The 17,440-nt window shown below is 47.5% G+C and overlaps 2 protein-coding genes across 2 annotated transcripts in view; both read right to left on the bottom strand.

Annotated features, from left to right (window-relative positions):
- LOC133639640 (sodium/calcium exchanger 1-like) overlaps nt 1–35 on the bottom strand; it is a 40,186-nt gene extending 40,151 nt beyond the window's left edge. The window contains exon 1 of the mRNA XM_062033126.1: nt 20–35. The gene's annotated coding sequence lies outside the window, so the exon portion shown is untranslated. The remainder of the gene's footprint in view (nt 1–19) is intronic.
- LOC133639641 (solute carrier family 22 member 7-like) lies at nt 16–16,426 on the bottom strand. Its single transcript, XM_062033127.1, has 9 exons — nt 16,100–16,426; nt 14,771–14,874; nt 7,277–7,431; nt 7,044–7,212; nt 6,870–6,987; nt 6,511–6,611; nt 6,241–6,455; nt 870–978; nt 16–226 (listed from the first exon to the last, which is right to left on the bottom strand). The coding sequence occupies exons 1-9, from the start codon at nt 16,391–16,393 to the stop codon at nt 16–18; spliced, it is 1,476 nt and encodes a 491-aa protein (XP_061889111.1). The 5' UTR covers nt 16,394–16,426.
- Between the last annotated feature and the right edge of the window lie 1,014 nt (nt 16,427–17,440).

The following is a 17,440-nucleotide window of genomic DNA, read 5'->3' as shown; positions in this document are numbered from 1 at the left end:
GGGGCAGTTATGGACTCACCTTCCCTCCTCCACGTCCACCACGTCCTCAGGCAGCCGCACGTTGAAGGTCTCTGGTAGGAGGAAGACCAAGCCTCCACTCACTGTGCCCATGAGGGCCAGGATGAGGGGCGGCAGGAAGAGCCAGGCGTCCTCCAGCAGAACCATCATGGGCGCCAAGGAGCTGCCCACGCGAGCCAGACAGGAAGTGTAGCCCAGCCCGCACTGCCTGTCCAGTCACAGCCGCTTCAGTTAGCTACACATGCTAACTCAGACAAGGAACAACACAAACGCTTCATCTGGGGCGGTATAGCTGGGTTGGTAGAGCGGCCGTGCCAGCAACTTGAGGGTTCCAGGTTCGATCCCCACTTCCGCCATCTTAGTCACTGCCGTTGTGTCCTTGGGCAAGACACTTTACCCACCTGCTCCCAGTGCCACCCACACCGCTTTAAATGTCACTTAGATATTGACTTTCACTATGTCAAGCGCTTTGAGTCACTAGAGAAAAAGCGCTATATAAATATAATTCACTCCACTTCACTTCTGGGTAGCACTCATGCTAACTAGTCTGAGATAACCTAACTCATGACAGGCTAACATGACCAACTAACTCAACAGGAAGTGAACAACAAGCTAACATATCCTCGAGAATAATGCTAGGCTAACATGTGAAAGCGGACATGCCAGATCCACTCCGCGTCCATGGTCTTACCTAAAGCCAGTGGGGTAAAGCTGTGGTCTTACCTAAGGACAGTGGGGTATAGCTGTGGTCTTACCTAAAGCCAGTGGGGTAAAGCTGTGGTCTTACCTAAGGACAGTGGGGTATAGCTGTGGTCTTACCTAAAGCCAGTGGGGTATAGCTGTGGTCTTACCTAAGGACAGTGGGGTAGAGTTCAGCCGAGTACAGGAAGGCAGTAGTGAAGGCCGCCTCACAGGAGCCTTTGGCCAACACGGCGATACAGGTGCGCACCTGCCACAACTCTGAATCAGGAGACAAAAGTGACACAGGTGTGAGGAGACAAAGGTGGCACAGGTGTGAGGAGACAAAGGTGGCACAGGTGTGAGGAGACAAAGGTGGCACAGGTGTGAGGAGACAAAGGTGGCACAGGTGTGAGGTGACAAAGGTGGCACAGGTGTGAGGAGACAAAGGTGGCACAGGTGTGAGGTGACAAAGGTGGCAAAGGTGTGAGGTGACAAAGGTGGCACAGGTGTGAGGAGACAAAGGTGGCACAGGTGTGAGGTGACAAAGGTGGCAAAGGTGTGAGGTGACAAAGGTGGCACAGGTGTGAGGAGACAAAGGTGGCACAGGTGTGAGGAGACAAAGGTGGCACAGGTGTGAGGAGACAAAGGTGGCACAGGTGTGAGGTGACAAAGGTGTGAGGTGACAAAGGTGGCACAGGTGTGAGGAGACAAAGGTGGCAAAGGTGTGAGGTGACAAAGGTGGCAAAGGTGTGAGGTGACAAAGGTGGCAAAGGTGTGAGGTGACAAAGGTGGCACAGGTGTGAGGAGACAAAGGTGGCAAAGGTGTGAGGTGACAAAGGTGGCAAAGGTGTGAGGTGACAAAGGTGGCAAAGGTGTGAGGAGACAAATGTGGCACAGGTGTGAGGTGACAAAGGTGGCAAAGGTGTGAGGTGACAAAGGTGGCACAGGTGTGAGGTGACAAAGGTGGCAAAGGTGTGAGGTGACAAAGGTGGCACAGGTGTGAGGAGACAAAGGTGGCAAAGGTGTGAGGTGACAAAGGTGGCACAGGTGTGAGGAGACAAAGGTGGCACAGGTGTGAGGAGACAAAGGTGGCAAAGGTGTGAGGTGACAAAGGTGGCACAGGTGTGAGGTGACAAAGGTGGCACAGGTGTGAGGAGACAAAGGTGGCAAAGGTGTGAGGTGACAAAGGTGGCACAGGTGTGAGGAGACAAAGGTGGCACAGGTGTGAGGTGACAAAGGTGGCAAAGGTGTGAGGTGACAAAGGTGGCACAGGTGTGAGGAGACAAAGGTGGCACAGGTGTGAGGAGACAAAGGTGGCACAGGTGTGAGGTGACAAAGGTGGCAAAGGTGTGAGGTGACAAAGGTGGCACAGGTGTGAGGAGACAAAGGTGGCAAAGGTGTGAGGTGACAAAGGTGGCAAAGGTGTGAGGTGACAAAGGTGGCAAAGGTGTGAGGTGACAAAGGTGGCACAGGTGTGAGGAGACAAAGGTGGCAAAGGTGTGAGGTGACAAAGGTGGCAAAGGTGTGAGGTGACAAAGGTGGCAAAGGTGTGAGGAGACAAATGTGGCACAGGTGTGAGGTGACAAAGGTGGCAAAGGTGTGAGGTGACAAAGGTGGCACAGGTGTGAGGAGACAAAGGTGGCAAAGGTGTGAGGTGACAAAGGTGGCAAAGGTGTGAGGTGACAAAGGTGGCACAGGTGTGAGGAGACAAAGGTGGCAAAGGTGTGAGGTGACAAAGGTGGCAAAGGTGTGAGGTGACAAAGGTGGCAAAGGTGTGAGGAGACAAATGTGGCACAGGTGTGAGGTGACAAAGGTGGCAAAGGTGTGAGGTGACAAAGGTGGCACAGGTGTGAGGAGACAAAGGTGGCAAAGGTGTGAGGTGACAAAGGTGGCAAAGGTGTGAGGTGACAAAGGTGGCAAAGGTGTGAGGAGACAAATGTGGCAAAGGTGTGAGGAGACAAATGTGGCACAGGTGTGAGGTGACAAAGGTGGCAAAGGTGTGAGGAGACAAATGTGGCACAGGTGTGAGGTGACAAAGGTGGCAAAGGTGTGAGGTGACAAAGGTGGCACAGGTGTGAGGAGACAAAGGTGGCAAAGGTGTGAGGTGACAAAGGTGGCAAAGGTGTGAGGTGACAAAGGTGGCACAGGTGTGAGGAGACAAAGGTGGCAAAGGTGTGAGGTGACAAAGGTGGCAAAGGTGTGAGGTGACAAAGGTGGCAAAGGTGTGAGGAGACAAATGTGGCACAGGTGTGAGGTGACAAAGGTGGCAAAGGTGTGAGGTGACAAAGGTGGCACAGGTGTGAGGAGACAAAGGTGGCAAAGGTGTGAGGTGACAAAGGTGGCAAAGGTGTGAGGTGACAAAGGTGGCAAAGGTGTGAGGAGACAAATGTGGCACAGGTGTGAGGTGACAAAGGTGGCAAAGGTGTGAGGAGACAAATGTGGCACAGGTGTGAGGTGACACAGGTGGCAAAGGTGTGAGGTGACAAAGGTGGCACAGGTGTGAGGTGACACAGGTGTGAGGTGACAAAGATGGCAAAGGTGTGAGGAGACAAATGTGGCACAGGTGTGAGGTGACAAAGGTGGCACAGGTGTGAGGAGACAAAGGTGGCACAGGTGTGAGGTGACAAAGGTGGCAAAGGTGTGAGGTGACAAAGGTGGCACAGGTGTGAGGAGACAAAGGTGGCACAGGTGTGAGGTGACAAAGGTGGCAAAGGTGTGAGGTGACAAAGGTGGCACAGGTGTGAGGAGACAAAGGTGGCACAGGTGTGAGGAGACAAAGGTGGCACAGGTGTGAGGAGACAAAGGTGGCACAGGTGTGAGGTGACAAAGGTGTGAGGTGACAAAGGTGGCACAGGTGTGAGGAGACAAAGGTGGCAAAGGTGTGAGGTGACAAAGGTGGCACAGGTGTGAGGAGACAAAGGTGGCAAAGGTGTGAGGTGACAAAGGTGGCAAAGGTGTGAGGTGACAAAGGTGGCAAAGGTGTGAGGAGACAAATGTGGCACAGGTGTGAGGTGACAAAGGTGGCAAAGGTGTGAGGAGACAAATGTGGCACAGGTGTGAGGTGACACAGGTGGCAAAGGTGTGAGGTGACAAAGGTGGCACAGGTGTGAGGTGACACAGGTGTGAGGTGACAAAGATGGCAAAGGTGTGAGGAGACAAATGTGGCACAGGTGTGAGGTGACAAAGGTGGCACAGGTGTGAGGAGACAAAGGTGGCACAGGTGTGAGGTGACAAAGGTGGCAAAGGTGTGAGGTGACAAAGGTGGCACAGGTGTGAGGAGACAAAGGTGGCACAGGTGTGAGGTGACAAAGGTGGCAAAGGTGTGAGGTGACAAAGGTGGCACAGGTGTGAGGAGACAAAGGTGGCACAGGTGTGAGGAGACAAAGGTGGCACAGGTGTGAGGAGACAAAGGTGGCACAGGTGTGAGGTGACAAAGGTGTGAGGTGACAAAGGTGGCACAGGTGTGAGGAGACAAAGGTGGCAAAGGTGTGAGGTGACAAAGGTGGCAAAGGTGTGAGGTGACAAAGGTGGCAAAGGTGTGAGGTGACAAAGGTGGCACAGGTGTGAGGAGACAAAGGTGGCAAAGGTGTGAGGTGACAAAGGTGGCAAAGGTGTGAGGTGACAAAGGTGGCAAAGGTGTGAGGAGACAAATGTGGCACAGGTGTGAGGTGACAAAGGTGGCAAAGGTGTGAGGTGACAAAGGTGGCACAGGTGTGAGGTGACAAAGGTGGCAAAGGTGTGAGGTGACAAAGGTGGCACAGGTGTGAGGAGACAAAGGTGGCAAAGGTGTGAGGTGACAAAGGTGGCACAGGTGTGAGGAGACAAAGGTGGCACAGGTGTGAGGAGACAAAGGTGGCAAAGGTGTGAGGTGACAAAGGTGGCACAGGTGTGAGGTGACAAAGGTGGCACAGGTGTGAGGAGACAAAGGTGGCAAAGGTGTGAGGTGACAAAGGTGGCACAGGTGTGAGGAGACAAAGGTGGCACAGGTGTGAGGTGACAAAGGTGGCAAAGGTGTGAGGTGACAAAGGTGGCACAGGTGTGAGGAGACAAAGGTGGCACAGGTGTGAGGAGACAAAGGTGGCACAGGTGTGAGGTGACAAAGGTGGCAAAGGTGTGAGGTGACAAAGGTGGCACAGGTGTGAGGAGACAAAGGTGGCAAAGGTGTGAGGTGACAAAGGTGGCAAAGGTGTGAGGTGACAAAGGTGGCAAAGGTGTGAGGTGACAAAGGTGGCACAGGTGTGAGGAGACAAAGGTGGCAAAGGTGTGAGGTGACAAAGGTGGCAAAGGTGTGAGGTGACAAAGGTGGCAAAGGTGTGAGGAGACAAATGTGGCACAGGTGTGAGGTGACAAAGGTGGCAAAGGTGTGAGGTGACAAAGGTGGCACAGGTGTGAGGAGACAAAGGTGGCAAAGGTGTGAGGTGACAAAGGTGGCAAAGGTGTGAGGTGACAAAGGTGGCACAGGTGTGAGGAGACAAAGGTGGCAAAGGTGTGAGGTGACAAAGGTGGCAAAGGTGTGAGGTGACAAAGGTGGCAAAGGTGTGAGGAGACAAATGTGGCACAGGTGTGAGGTGACAAAGGTGGCAAAGGTGTGAGGTGACAAAGGTGGCACAGGTGTGAGGAGACAAAGGTGGCAAAGGTGTGAGGTGACAAAGGTGGCAAAGGTGTGAGGTGACAAAGGTGGCAAAGGTGTGAGGAGACAAATGTGGCAAAGGTGTGAGGAGACAAATGTGGCACAGGTGTGAGGTGACAAAGGTGGCAAAGGTGTGAGGAGACAAATGTGGCACAGGTGTGAGGTGACAAAGGTGGCAAAGGTGTGAGGTGACAAAGGTGGCACAGGTGTGAGGAGACAAAGGTGGCAAAGGTGTGAGGTGACAAAGGTGGCAAAGGTGTGAGGTGACAAAGGTGGCACAGGTGTGAGGAGACAAAGGTGGCAAAGGTGTGAGGTGACAAAGGTGGCAAAGGTGTGAGGTGACAAAGGTGGCAAAGGTGTGAGGAGACAAATGTGGCACAGGTGTGAGGTGACAAAGGTGGCAAAGGTGTGAGGTGACAAAGGTGGCACAGGTGTGAGGAGACAAAGGTGGCAAAGGTGTGAGGTGACAAAGGTGGCAAAGGTGTGAGGTGACAAAGGTGGCAAAGGTGTGAGGAGACAAATGTGGCACAGGTGTGAGGTGACAAAGGTGGCAAAGGTGTGAGGAGACAAATGTGGCACAGGTGTGAGGTGACACAGGTGGCAAAGGTGTGAGGTGACAAAGGTGGCACAGGTGTGAGGTGACACAGGTGTGAGGTGACAAAGATGGCAAAGGTGTGAGGAGACAAATGTGGCACAGGTGTGAGGTGACACAGGTGTGAGGTGACAAAGATGGCAAAGGTGTGAGGAGACAAATGTGGCACAGGTGTGAGGTGACACAGGTGGCAAAGGTGTGAGGTGACACAGGTGGCAAAGGTGTGAGGTGACACAGGTGTGAGGAGACAAAGGTGGACCAGGTGTGAGGTGACAAAGGTGAGACAGGTGTGAGGTGAGACAGGTGTGAGGTAGGTCACCTAGTGGGATGGTGGTGTTGAGGGCGATCAGAAGTCCAGTGGTGATCAGGAAGCTGGCCTGGCCATTGCGGCGTCCAATGCGGTCCAGCAAGAAGTAGGTGAGGATCTTGGCGGGAAGTTCGATGGCGGCGTAGATGAGGTGAGTCAGGTAGATGCTGACTCCAAAGCCTGAGATCCTCAAGCTGATGCCGTAGTACAGGAAGGCCACGGAAAACCTGCAACACACCGCCATCAGTCTGCAGGTCAAAGGTCAGCCAAGGCTGCCTTTACCAGAAGACTCCCGAGACCAGCGTGATCTTCCTCAACTCAGGTGTGGTGAACAGGTGCAGGTAGGAGTGTGTCACCTGGGGCAGCGTCACCAGGGTCACCAGCTGCAACAAAGGGGCTTTTCATGTGAAAGGTCCACAGGAAGGTGCAACAAAAGGGGTTTTCATGTGAAAGGTCCACAGGAAGGTGCAACAACGAGGATTTTCATGTGAAAGGGCCACAGGAAGGTGCAACAAAGGGGCTTTTCATGTGAAAGGGCCACAGGAAGGTGCAACAACGAGGATTTTAATGTGAAAAGGCCACAGGAAGGTGCAACAACGAGGATTTTCATGTGAAAGGGCCACAGGAAGGTGCTGACTTACGTCCGCTTCCAGCTTGCCGGGGTCCTTCCTGTTCACCTTGGCGCAGCGCAGCAGGAGCAGGCGGGCCTCACCACTCCTGCCCTTGGTCAGCAGCCAGCGGGCTGACTCGGGCAGCCACCTGGACGAGGTCACTTGAGGTCAAAGGTGAGGACGGGTGGCGGAGGCGACTCTTACCAGCAGCTGAAGAGAGAGAGCACGCAGGGCGCCGTGACCGCCAGCATAAGGTGGCGCCAGTCTCGGATGGCGTAGGCGAGGAGGGCGAGCAGCATGTTGCCCACGCACCACGCCAGGCTGATCCCGGTGCTCATCAGGGTGCGGTGCTCCACGTCCGTCCACTCCAAGCCTGCACGCCACAGCACGTTAGCTACAAGCTAGCTAGCATGTGCGTGGTCACGTGTGCCACCCACCCAGGACCGTGCTGATGATGGACATGCCGCTAAGTCCGGCGCCGCAGAGCGCCCGCGACAAGGCGAACATTATGTAAGAGTTGGAGAAAGCCGAGGTCACGCCCATTGTGGTGGCGCCCGCCAACGCCATCACCAACATCCGCTTACGTCCGAACCTGCAACACCAGCACTTTCTGTACAATCCTTAAACACATCTATTCTAAACCTTAAATAAATGCTTGCACGAGTCAGCCAACAACGGAGCTCATTGGCGTATTCTGACTATAAAGTGCTCTAAAAAACATCCAAAAGCTTTTATATAGACACTAAGTATATATGTAGTATCTAGTACCATTCATAATAACATGTCATATTTACATATTGTCATCATACTGTAAGTATATATGTAGTATCTAGTACCATTCATAATAACATGTCATATTTACATAGTGTCATCATACTGTAAGTATATATGTAGTATCTAGTACCATTCATAATAACATGTCATATTTACATATTGTCATCATACTGCGCTATGATGAAAAGATGGATGCTATGATGAAAAGATGGATGCTGTGATGAAAAGATGGATGCTGTGATGAAAAGATGGATGCTGTGATGAAAAGATGGATGCTGTGATGAAAAGATGGATGCTCTTATGAAAAGATGGATGCTGTGATGAAAAGATGGATGCTATGATGAAAAGATGGATGCTGTGATGAAAAGATGGATGCAATGATGAAAAGATGGATGCTCTGATGAAAAGATGGATGCTCTGATGAAAAGATGGATGCTGTGATGAAAAGATGGATGCTGTGATGAAAAGATGGATGCTGTGATGAAAAGATGGATGCTGTGATGAAAAGATGGATGCTATGATGAAAAGATGGATGCTATGATGAAAAGATGGATGCTGTGATGAAAAGATGGATGCTGTGATGAAAAGATGGATGCTCCGATGAAAAAAGATGGATGCTATGATGAAAAGATGGATGCTGTGATGAAAAGATGGATGCTGTGATGAAAAGATGGATGCTGTGATGAAAAGTTGGATGCTGTGATGAAAAGTTGGATGCTAAGATGAAAAGTTGGATGCTGTGATGAAAAGATGGATGCTGTGATGAAAAGATGGATGCTCTGATGAAAAGATGAATGCTGTGATGAAAAGATGGATGCTGTGATGAAAAGATGGATGCTGTGATGAAAAGATGGATGCTGTGATGAAAAGAAAAGATGGATGCTCTGATGAAAAGATGGATGCTGTGATGAAAAGATGGATGCTCTGATGAAAAGATGGATGCTGTGATGAAAAGATGGATGCTCTGATTAAAAGATGGATGCTACGAGGAAATGATGGATGCTACGATGAAAAGATGGATGCTGTGATGAAAAGATGGATGCTGTGATGGAAAGATGGATGCTGTGATGAAAAGATGGATGCTGTGATGAAAAGAAAAGATGGATGCTCTGATGAAAAGATGGATGCTGTGATGGATGCTGTGATGAAAAGATGGATGCTGTGATGAAAAGAAAAGATGGATGCTCTGATGAAAAGATGGATGCTGTGATGAAAAGATGGATGCTGTGATGAAAAGATGGATGCTCTGATGAAAAGATGGATGATGTGATGAAAAGATGGATGCTGTGATGAAAAGATGGATGCTGTGATGAAAAGATGGATGCTGTGATCAAAAGATGGATGCTGTGATGAAAAGATGGATGCTGTGATGAAAAGATGGATGCTGTGATGAAAAGATGGATGCTCTGCTGAAAAGATGGATTCTGTGATCAAAAGATGGATGCTGTGATGAAAAGATGGATGCTGTGATGAAAAGATGGATGCTGTGAAGAAAAGATGGATGCTGTGATGAAAACATGGATGCTGTGATGAAAACATGGATGCTGTGATGAAAAGATGGATGCTGTGATGAAAAGATGGATGCTCTGATGAAAAGATGGATGCTACGATGAAAAGATGGATGCTCTGATGAAAAGATGGATGCTACGATGAAATGATGGATGCTACGATGAAAAGATGGATGTTGTGATGAAAAGATGGATGCTGTGATGAAAAGATGGATGCTGTGATGAAAAGATGGATGCTATGATGAAAAGATGGATGCTGTGATGAAAAGATGGATGCTATGATGAAAAGATGGATGCTGTGATGAAAAGATGGATGCTGTGATGAAAAGATGGATGCTGTGATGGATGAAAAGATGGATGCTGTGATGAAAAGATGGATGCTGTGATAAAAAGATGGATGCTATGATGAAAAGATGGATGCTGTGATGAAAAGATGGATGCTCTGATGAAAAGATGGATGCTGTGATGAAAAGATGGATGCTCTGATGAAAAGATGGATGCTGTGATGAAAAGATGGATGCTGTGATGAAAAGATGGATGCTGTGATGAAAAGATGGATGCTGTGATGAAAAGATGGATGCTCTGATTAAAAGATGGATGCTACGAGGAAATGATGGATGCTACGATGAAAAGATGGATGCTGTGATGAAAAGATGGATGCTGTGATGAAAAGATGGATGCTCTGATGAAAAGATGGATGCTCTGATGAAAAGATGGATGCTCTGATGAAAAGATGGATGCTACGATGAAATGATGGATGCTACGATGAAAAGATGGATGCTCTGATGAAAAGATGGATGCTGTGATGAAAAGATGGATGCTCTGATGAAAAGATGGATGCTGTGATGAAAAGACGGATGCTCTGATGAAAAGACGGATGCTCTGATGAAAAGATGGATGCTGTGATGAAAAGATGGATGCTCTGATGAAAAGATGGATGCTGTGATGAAAAGATGGATGCTTTGATGAAAAGATGGATGCTCTGTTGAAAAGATGGATGCTATGATGAAAAGACGGATGCTGTGATGAAAAGATGGATGCTCTGATGAAAAGATGGATGCTCTGATGAAAAGATGGATGCTACGATGAAATGATGGATGCTACGATGAAAAGATGGATATTGTGATGAAAAGATGGATGCTGTGATGAAAAGATGGATGCTGTGATGAAAAGATGGATGCTATGATGAAAAGATGGATGCTGTGATGAAAAGATGGATGCTATGATGAAAAGATGGATGCTGTGATGAAAAGATGGATGCTATGATGAAAAGATGGATGCTGTGATGAAAAGATGGATGCTGTGATGGATGCTGTGATGAAAAGATGGATGCTGTGATGGATGAAAAGATGGATGCTGTGATGAAAAGATGGATGCTGTGATAAAAAGATGGATGCTATGATGAAAAGATGGATGCTGTGATGAAAAGATGGATGCTGTGATGAAAAGAAAAGATGGATGCTCTGATGAAAAGATGGATGCTGTGATGGATGCTGTGATGAAAAGATGGTTGCTGTGATGAAAAGATGGATGCTCTGATGAAAAGATGGATGCTGTGATGAAAAGATGGATGCTGTGATGAAAAGATGGATGCTCTGATGAAAAGATGGATGATGTGATGAAAAGATGGATGCTGTGATGAAAAGATGGATGCTGTGATGAAAAGATGGATGCTGTGATGAAAAGATGGATGCTCTGCTGAAAAGATGGATGCTGTGATCAAAAGATGGATGCTGTGATGAAAAGATGGATGCTGTGATGAAAAGATGGATGCTGTGATGAAAAGATGGATGCTGTGATGAAAAGATGGATGCTCTGATGAAAAGATGGATGCTCTGAAGAAAAGATGGATGCTCTGATGAAAAGATGGATGCTGTGATGAAAAGATGGATGCTGTGATGAAAAGATGGATGCTGTGATGAAAAGTTGGATGCTATGATGAAAAGTTGGATGCTAAGATGAAAAGTTGGATGCTGTGATGAAAAGATGGATGCTGTGATGAAAAGATGGATGCTCTGATGAAAAGATGAATGCTGTGATGAAAAGATGGATGCTGTGATGAAAAGATGGATGCTGTGATGAAAAGATGGATGCTGTGATGAAAAGAAAAGATGGATGCTCTGATGAAAAGATGGATGCTGTGATGAAAAGATGGATGCTGTGATGAAAAGATGGATGCTATGATGAAAAGATGGATGCTGTGATGAAAAGATGGATGCTATGATGAAAAGATGGATGCTGTGATGAAAAGATGGATGCTGTGATGAAAAGATGGATGCTGTGATGGATGAAAAGATGGATGCTGTGATGAAAAGATGGATGCTGTGATAAAAAGATGGATGCTATGATGAAAAGATGGATGCTGTGATGAAAAGATGGATGCTCTGATGAAAAGATGGATGCTGTGATGAAAAGATGGATGCTCTGATGAAAAGATGGATGCTGTGATGAAAAGATGGATGCTGTGATGAAAAGATGGATGCTGTGATGAAAAGATGGATGCTCTGATTAAAAGATGGATGCTACGAGGAAATGATGGATGCTACGATGAAAAGATGGATGCTGTGATGAAAAGATGGATGCTGTGATGAAAAGATGGATGCTCTGATGAAAAGATGGATGCTCTGATGAAAAGATGGATGCTCTGATGAAAAGATGGATGCTACGATGAAATGATGGATGCTACGATGAAAAGATGGATGCTGTGATGAAAAGATGGATGCTGTGATGAAAAGATGGATGCTGTGATGAAAAGATGGATGCTCTGATGAAAAGATGGATGCTCTGATGAAAAGATGGATGCTGTGATGAAAAGATGGATGCTCTGATGAAAAGATGGATGCTGTGATGAAAAGACGGATGCTCTGATGAAAAGACGGATGCTCTGATGAAAAGATGGATGCTGTGATGAAAAGATGGATGCTGTGATGAAAAGATGGATGCTGTGATGAAAAGATGGATGCTCTGATGAAAAGATGGATGCTGTGATGAAAAGATGGATGCTGTGATGAAAAGATGGATGCTCTGATTAAAAGATGGATGCTACGAGGAAATGATGGATGCTACGATGAAAAGATGGATGCTGTGATGAAAAGATGGATGCTGTGATGAAAAGATGGATGCTGTGATGAAAAGATGGATGCTGTGATGAAAAGATGGATGCTGTGATGAAAAGATGGATGCTGTGATGAAAAGATGGATGCTGTGATGAAAAGAAAAGATGGATGCTCTGATGAAAAGATGGATGCTGTGATGGATGCTGTGATGAAAAGATGGATGCTGTGATGAAAAGATGGATGCTGTGATGAAAAGATGGATGCTGTGATGAAAAGATGGATGCTCTGATGAAAAGATGGATGATGTGATGAAAAGATGGATGCTGTGATGAAAAGATGGATGCTGTGATGAAAAGATGGATGCTCTGCTGAAAAGATGGATGCTGTGATCAAAAGATGGATGCTGTGATGAAAAGATGGATGCTATGATGAAAAGATGGATGCTGTGATGAAAAGATGGATGCAATGATGAAAAGATGGATGCTCTGATGAAAAGATGGATGCTGTGATGAAAAGATGGATGCTATGATGAAAAGATGGATGCTGTGATGAAAAGATGGATGCTGTGATGAAAAGATGGATGCTGTGATGAAAAGATGGATGCTATGATGAAAAGATGGATGCTATGATGAAAAGATGGATGCTGTGATGAAAAGATGGATGCTGTGATGAAAAGATGGATGCTATGATGAAAAGATGGATGCTGTGATGAAAAGATGGATGCTGTGATGAAAAGTTGGATGCTGTGATGAAAAGTTGGATGCTATGATGAAAAGTTGGATGCTAAGATGAAAAGTTGGATGCTGTGATGAAAAGATGGATGCTGTGATGAAAAGATGGATGCTCTGATGAAAAGATGAATGCTGTGATGAAAAGATGGATGCTGTGATGAAAAGATGGATGCTGTGATGAAAAGATGGATGCTGTGATGAAAAGAAAAGATGGATGCTCTGATGAAAAGATGGATGCTGTGATGAAAAGATGGATGCTGTGATGAAAAGATGGATGCTCTGATGAAAAGATGGATGCTGTGATGAAAAGATGGATGCTCTGATGAAAAGATGGATGCTGTGATGAAAATATGGATGCTGTGATGAAAAGATGGATGCTGTGATGAAAAGATGGATGCTGTGATGAAAAGATGGATGCTGTGATGAAAAGATGGATGCTGGGTTGAAAAGATGGATGCTGTGATGAAAAGATGGATGCTGTGATGAAAAGATGGATGCTCTGCTGAAAAGATGGATGCTGTGATCAAAAGATGGATGCTGTGATGAAAAGATGGATGCTGTGATGAAAAGATGGATGCTGTGAAGAAAAGATGGATGCAGTGATGAAAAGATGGATGCTGTGATGAAAAGATGGATGCTGTGATGAAAAGATGGATGCTGTGATGAAAAGATGGATGCTCTGATGAAAAGATGGATGCTGTGATGAAAAGATGGATGCTGTGATGAAAAGATGGATGCTCTGATGAAAAGATGGATGCTCTGATGAAAAGATGGATGCTCTGATGAAAAGATGGACGCTGTGATGAAAAGATGGATGCTGTGATGAAAAGATGGATGCTCTGATGAAAAGATGGATGCTCTGATGAAAAGATGGATGCTCTGATGAAAAGATGGATGCTACGATGAAATGATGGATGCTACGATGAAAAGATGGATGCTGTGATGAAAAGATGGATGCTGTGATGAAAAGATGGATGCTGTGATGAAAAGATGGATGCTCTGATGAAAAGATGGATGCTCTGATGAAAAGATGGATGCTGTGATGAAAAGATGGATGCTTTGATGAAAAGATGGATGCTCTGTTGAAAAGATGGATGCTATGATGAAAAGACGGATGCTGTGATGAAAAGATGGATGCTCTGATGAAAAGATGGATGCTCTGATGAAAAGATGGATGCTACGATGAAATGATGGATGCTACGATGAAAAGATGGATGTTGTGATGAAAAGATGGATGCTGTGATGAAAAGATGGATGCTGTGATGAAAAGATGGATGCTGTGATGAAAAGATGGATGCTGTGATGGATGAAAAGATGGATGCTGTGATGAAAAGATGGATGCTGTGATAAAAAGATGGATGCTATGATGAAAAGATGGATGCTGTGATGAAAAGATGGATGCTCTGATGAAAAGATGGATGCTGTGATGAAAAGATGGATGCTCTGATGAAAAGATGGATGCTGTGATGAAAAGATGGATGCTGTGATGGATGAAAAGATGGATGCTGTGATGAAAAGATGGATGCTGTGATAAAAAGATGGATGCTATGATGAAAAGATGGATGCTGTGATGAAAAGATGGATGCTCTGATGAAAAGATGGATGCTGTGATGAAAAGATGGATGCTCTGATGAAAAGATGGATGCTGTGATGAAAAGATGGATGCTGTGATGAAAAGATGGATGCTGTGATGAAAAGATGGATGCTGTGATGAAAAGATGGATGCTACGAGGAAATGATGGATGCTACGATGAAAAGATGGATGCTGTGATGAAAAGATGGATGCTGTGATGAAAAGATGGATGCTGTGATGAAAAGATGGATGCTGTGATGGATGCTGTGATGTGATGACATCATCTTACTTGTCAGAGAGGTATCCAAACAAGATGGCGCCCAAGGTCACCCCAAGGAAGAAGTAGGTGGCCAAAGCCTGGTTGAATGTTTTCTGTTCACACACCAGGTCCCACTGCACACACACACACACACACACACACACACACACACACACACACACACACACACACACACACACACACACACACACACACACACACACACACACACACACAGTGACACACATTGACACACACACACACACACACACAGACACAGAGAGACACACACAGACAGACACATACACACACAGAGACACAGACAGAGACACACACAGACACACACACACACAGACACAGAGAGACACACACACAGAGACACAGACAGAGACACACACAGACACATACACACACACACACACACACAGACACAGAGAGACACACACACAGAGACACAGACAGAGACACACACAGACACATACACACACACACACACAGACACAGAGAGACACACACACAGAGACACAGACAGAGACACACACAGACACATACACACACACACACACACACACACACAGAGAGAGACACACACACAGAGACACAGACAGAGACACACACAGACACATACACACACACAGACAAACACACAGAGACACACACAGAGGCACACACACACACACACACAAACACAGAGTGACACACATAGACACACACACACACACAGAGACACAGACACACACACACACACAGAGAGACACAGAGAGACACACACACAGAGACACAGACACACACACACACACAGAGACACAGACAGACACACACACACACACAGAGAGACACAAAGAGACACACACACACAGACACAGACAAACACACAGAGACACAGAGACACTTACATAGACACACACACACACAGACACAGAGAGACACACATAGACACACACAGAGACACAGACACACACTCACAGACACACACAGAGACACAGACACACACACACACGCACGCACAGACAGACAGACACACACACACAGAGACACAGACACACACTCACAGACACACACAGAGACACAGACACACACACACACACACACACAGAGACACAGACACACACACACACGCACGCACAGACAGACAGACACACACACACAGAGACACACACACACACGCACACACAGACAGAAACACACGCACAGACACAAACACACAGAGACACACATGCACGCACACAGACACACACACAGACACACACACACACACACACACACACACACAGACAGACACACACACACACAGGCACACACACACACACACAGAGGTCACACCAGGTGGGAGGTGTGGGAGGGGCCGGGACACATTACCTCAGTGGCGGTGGTGGAGGTGAACTCTGATTGGTCGTAAGTCCAGCCATGAGGACAAGTCCCAGTCCTGTTGGTCCCGGTCTGGTCCTGGTGGACGGCACAGGAGTCCCGGGTGGTGTTTGATGGGCCGGCCTGCAGGGTGCAGTGGTGAGCGGGTGTGGCCGACACAAAGTTGTGCAACAGGAAGTGCAATGGCAGGATGGCCCGAGGCACACACAGCAGAGTCAGAAGCAGAAGCTGGAACCTGGAGAACCCCCCCACATCATCCAGGACCTCCTCAAACCTCATCTTCATCTTTACCTTCTCACCACTGACCTTCTCCTCCTCCTCATGTGATACACCATGCACCATGTGGGAGGGCCTTCTCTCTCTCTCTCTGTGTGTGTGTGTGTGTCTGTGTCTCTTTGTGTGTGTGTGAGTGTGTGTGTGTGTGTGTCCTTACTTGTTGATGGTAGGCTTCACAGCCCTTGAGATGTTGTGCAAAGGAAGAAGGAAGTGTCCTAGTCCTTAGTGACAAGACACACCTGGGCACGGGCACAATCCTTAGTGACAAGACACACCTGGGCACGGGCACAGGTGTGTGACAATCCTTAGTGACAAGGCACACCTGGGCACGGGCACAGGTGTGTGACAATCCTTAGTGACAAGGCACACCTGGGCACGGGCACAGGTGTGTGACAATCCTTAGTGACAAGACACACCTGGGCACGGGCACAGGTGTGTGACAATCCTTAGTGACAAGGCACACCTGGGCACGGGCACAGGTGTGTGACGAGACACACCTGGGCACGGGCACAGGTGTGTGACAATCCTTAGTGACAAGACACACCTGGGCACGGGCACAATCCTTAGTGACAAGACACACCTGGGCACGGGCACAGGTGTGTGACAAGACACACCTGGGCACGGGCACAGGTGTGTGACAATCCTTAGTGACAAGACACACCACAATCCTTAGTGACAAGACACACTTGGGCACGGGCACAGGTGTGTGACAATCCTTAGTGACAAGACACACCACAATCCTTAGTGACAAGACACACTTGGGCACGGGCACAGGTGTGTGACAATCCTTAGTGACAAGACACACCACAATCCTTAGTGAGAAGACACACTTGGGCACGGGCACAGGTGTGTGACAATCCTTAGTGACAAGACACACCACAATCCTTAGTGACAAGACACACCACAATCCTTAGTGACAAGACACACCACAATCCTTAGTGACAAGACACACCTGGGCACGGGCACAGGTGTGACAATCCTTAGTGACAAGACACACCACAATCCTTAGTGACAAGACACACCACAATCCTTAGTGACAAGACACACCTGGGCACG

This window comes from Entelurus aequoreus, linkage group LG22 (genome assembly GCF_033978785.1).
Source record: "Entelurus aequoreus isolate RoL-2023_Sb linkage group LG22, RoL_Eaeq_v1.1, whole genome shotgun sequence".
Classification (NCBI taxonomy): Eukaryota; Metazoa; Chordata; class Actinopteri; order Syngnathiformes; family Syngnathidae; genus Entelurus; species Entelurus aequoreus.
Note: the sequence above shows the minus strand (reverse complement) of the source record. Positions and strands in the feature narration are given on the sequence as shown.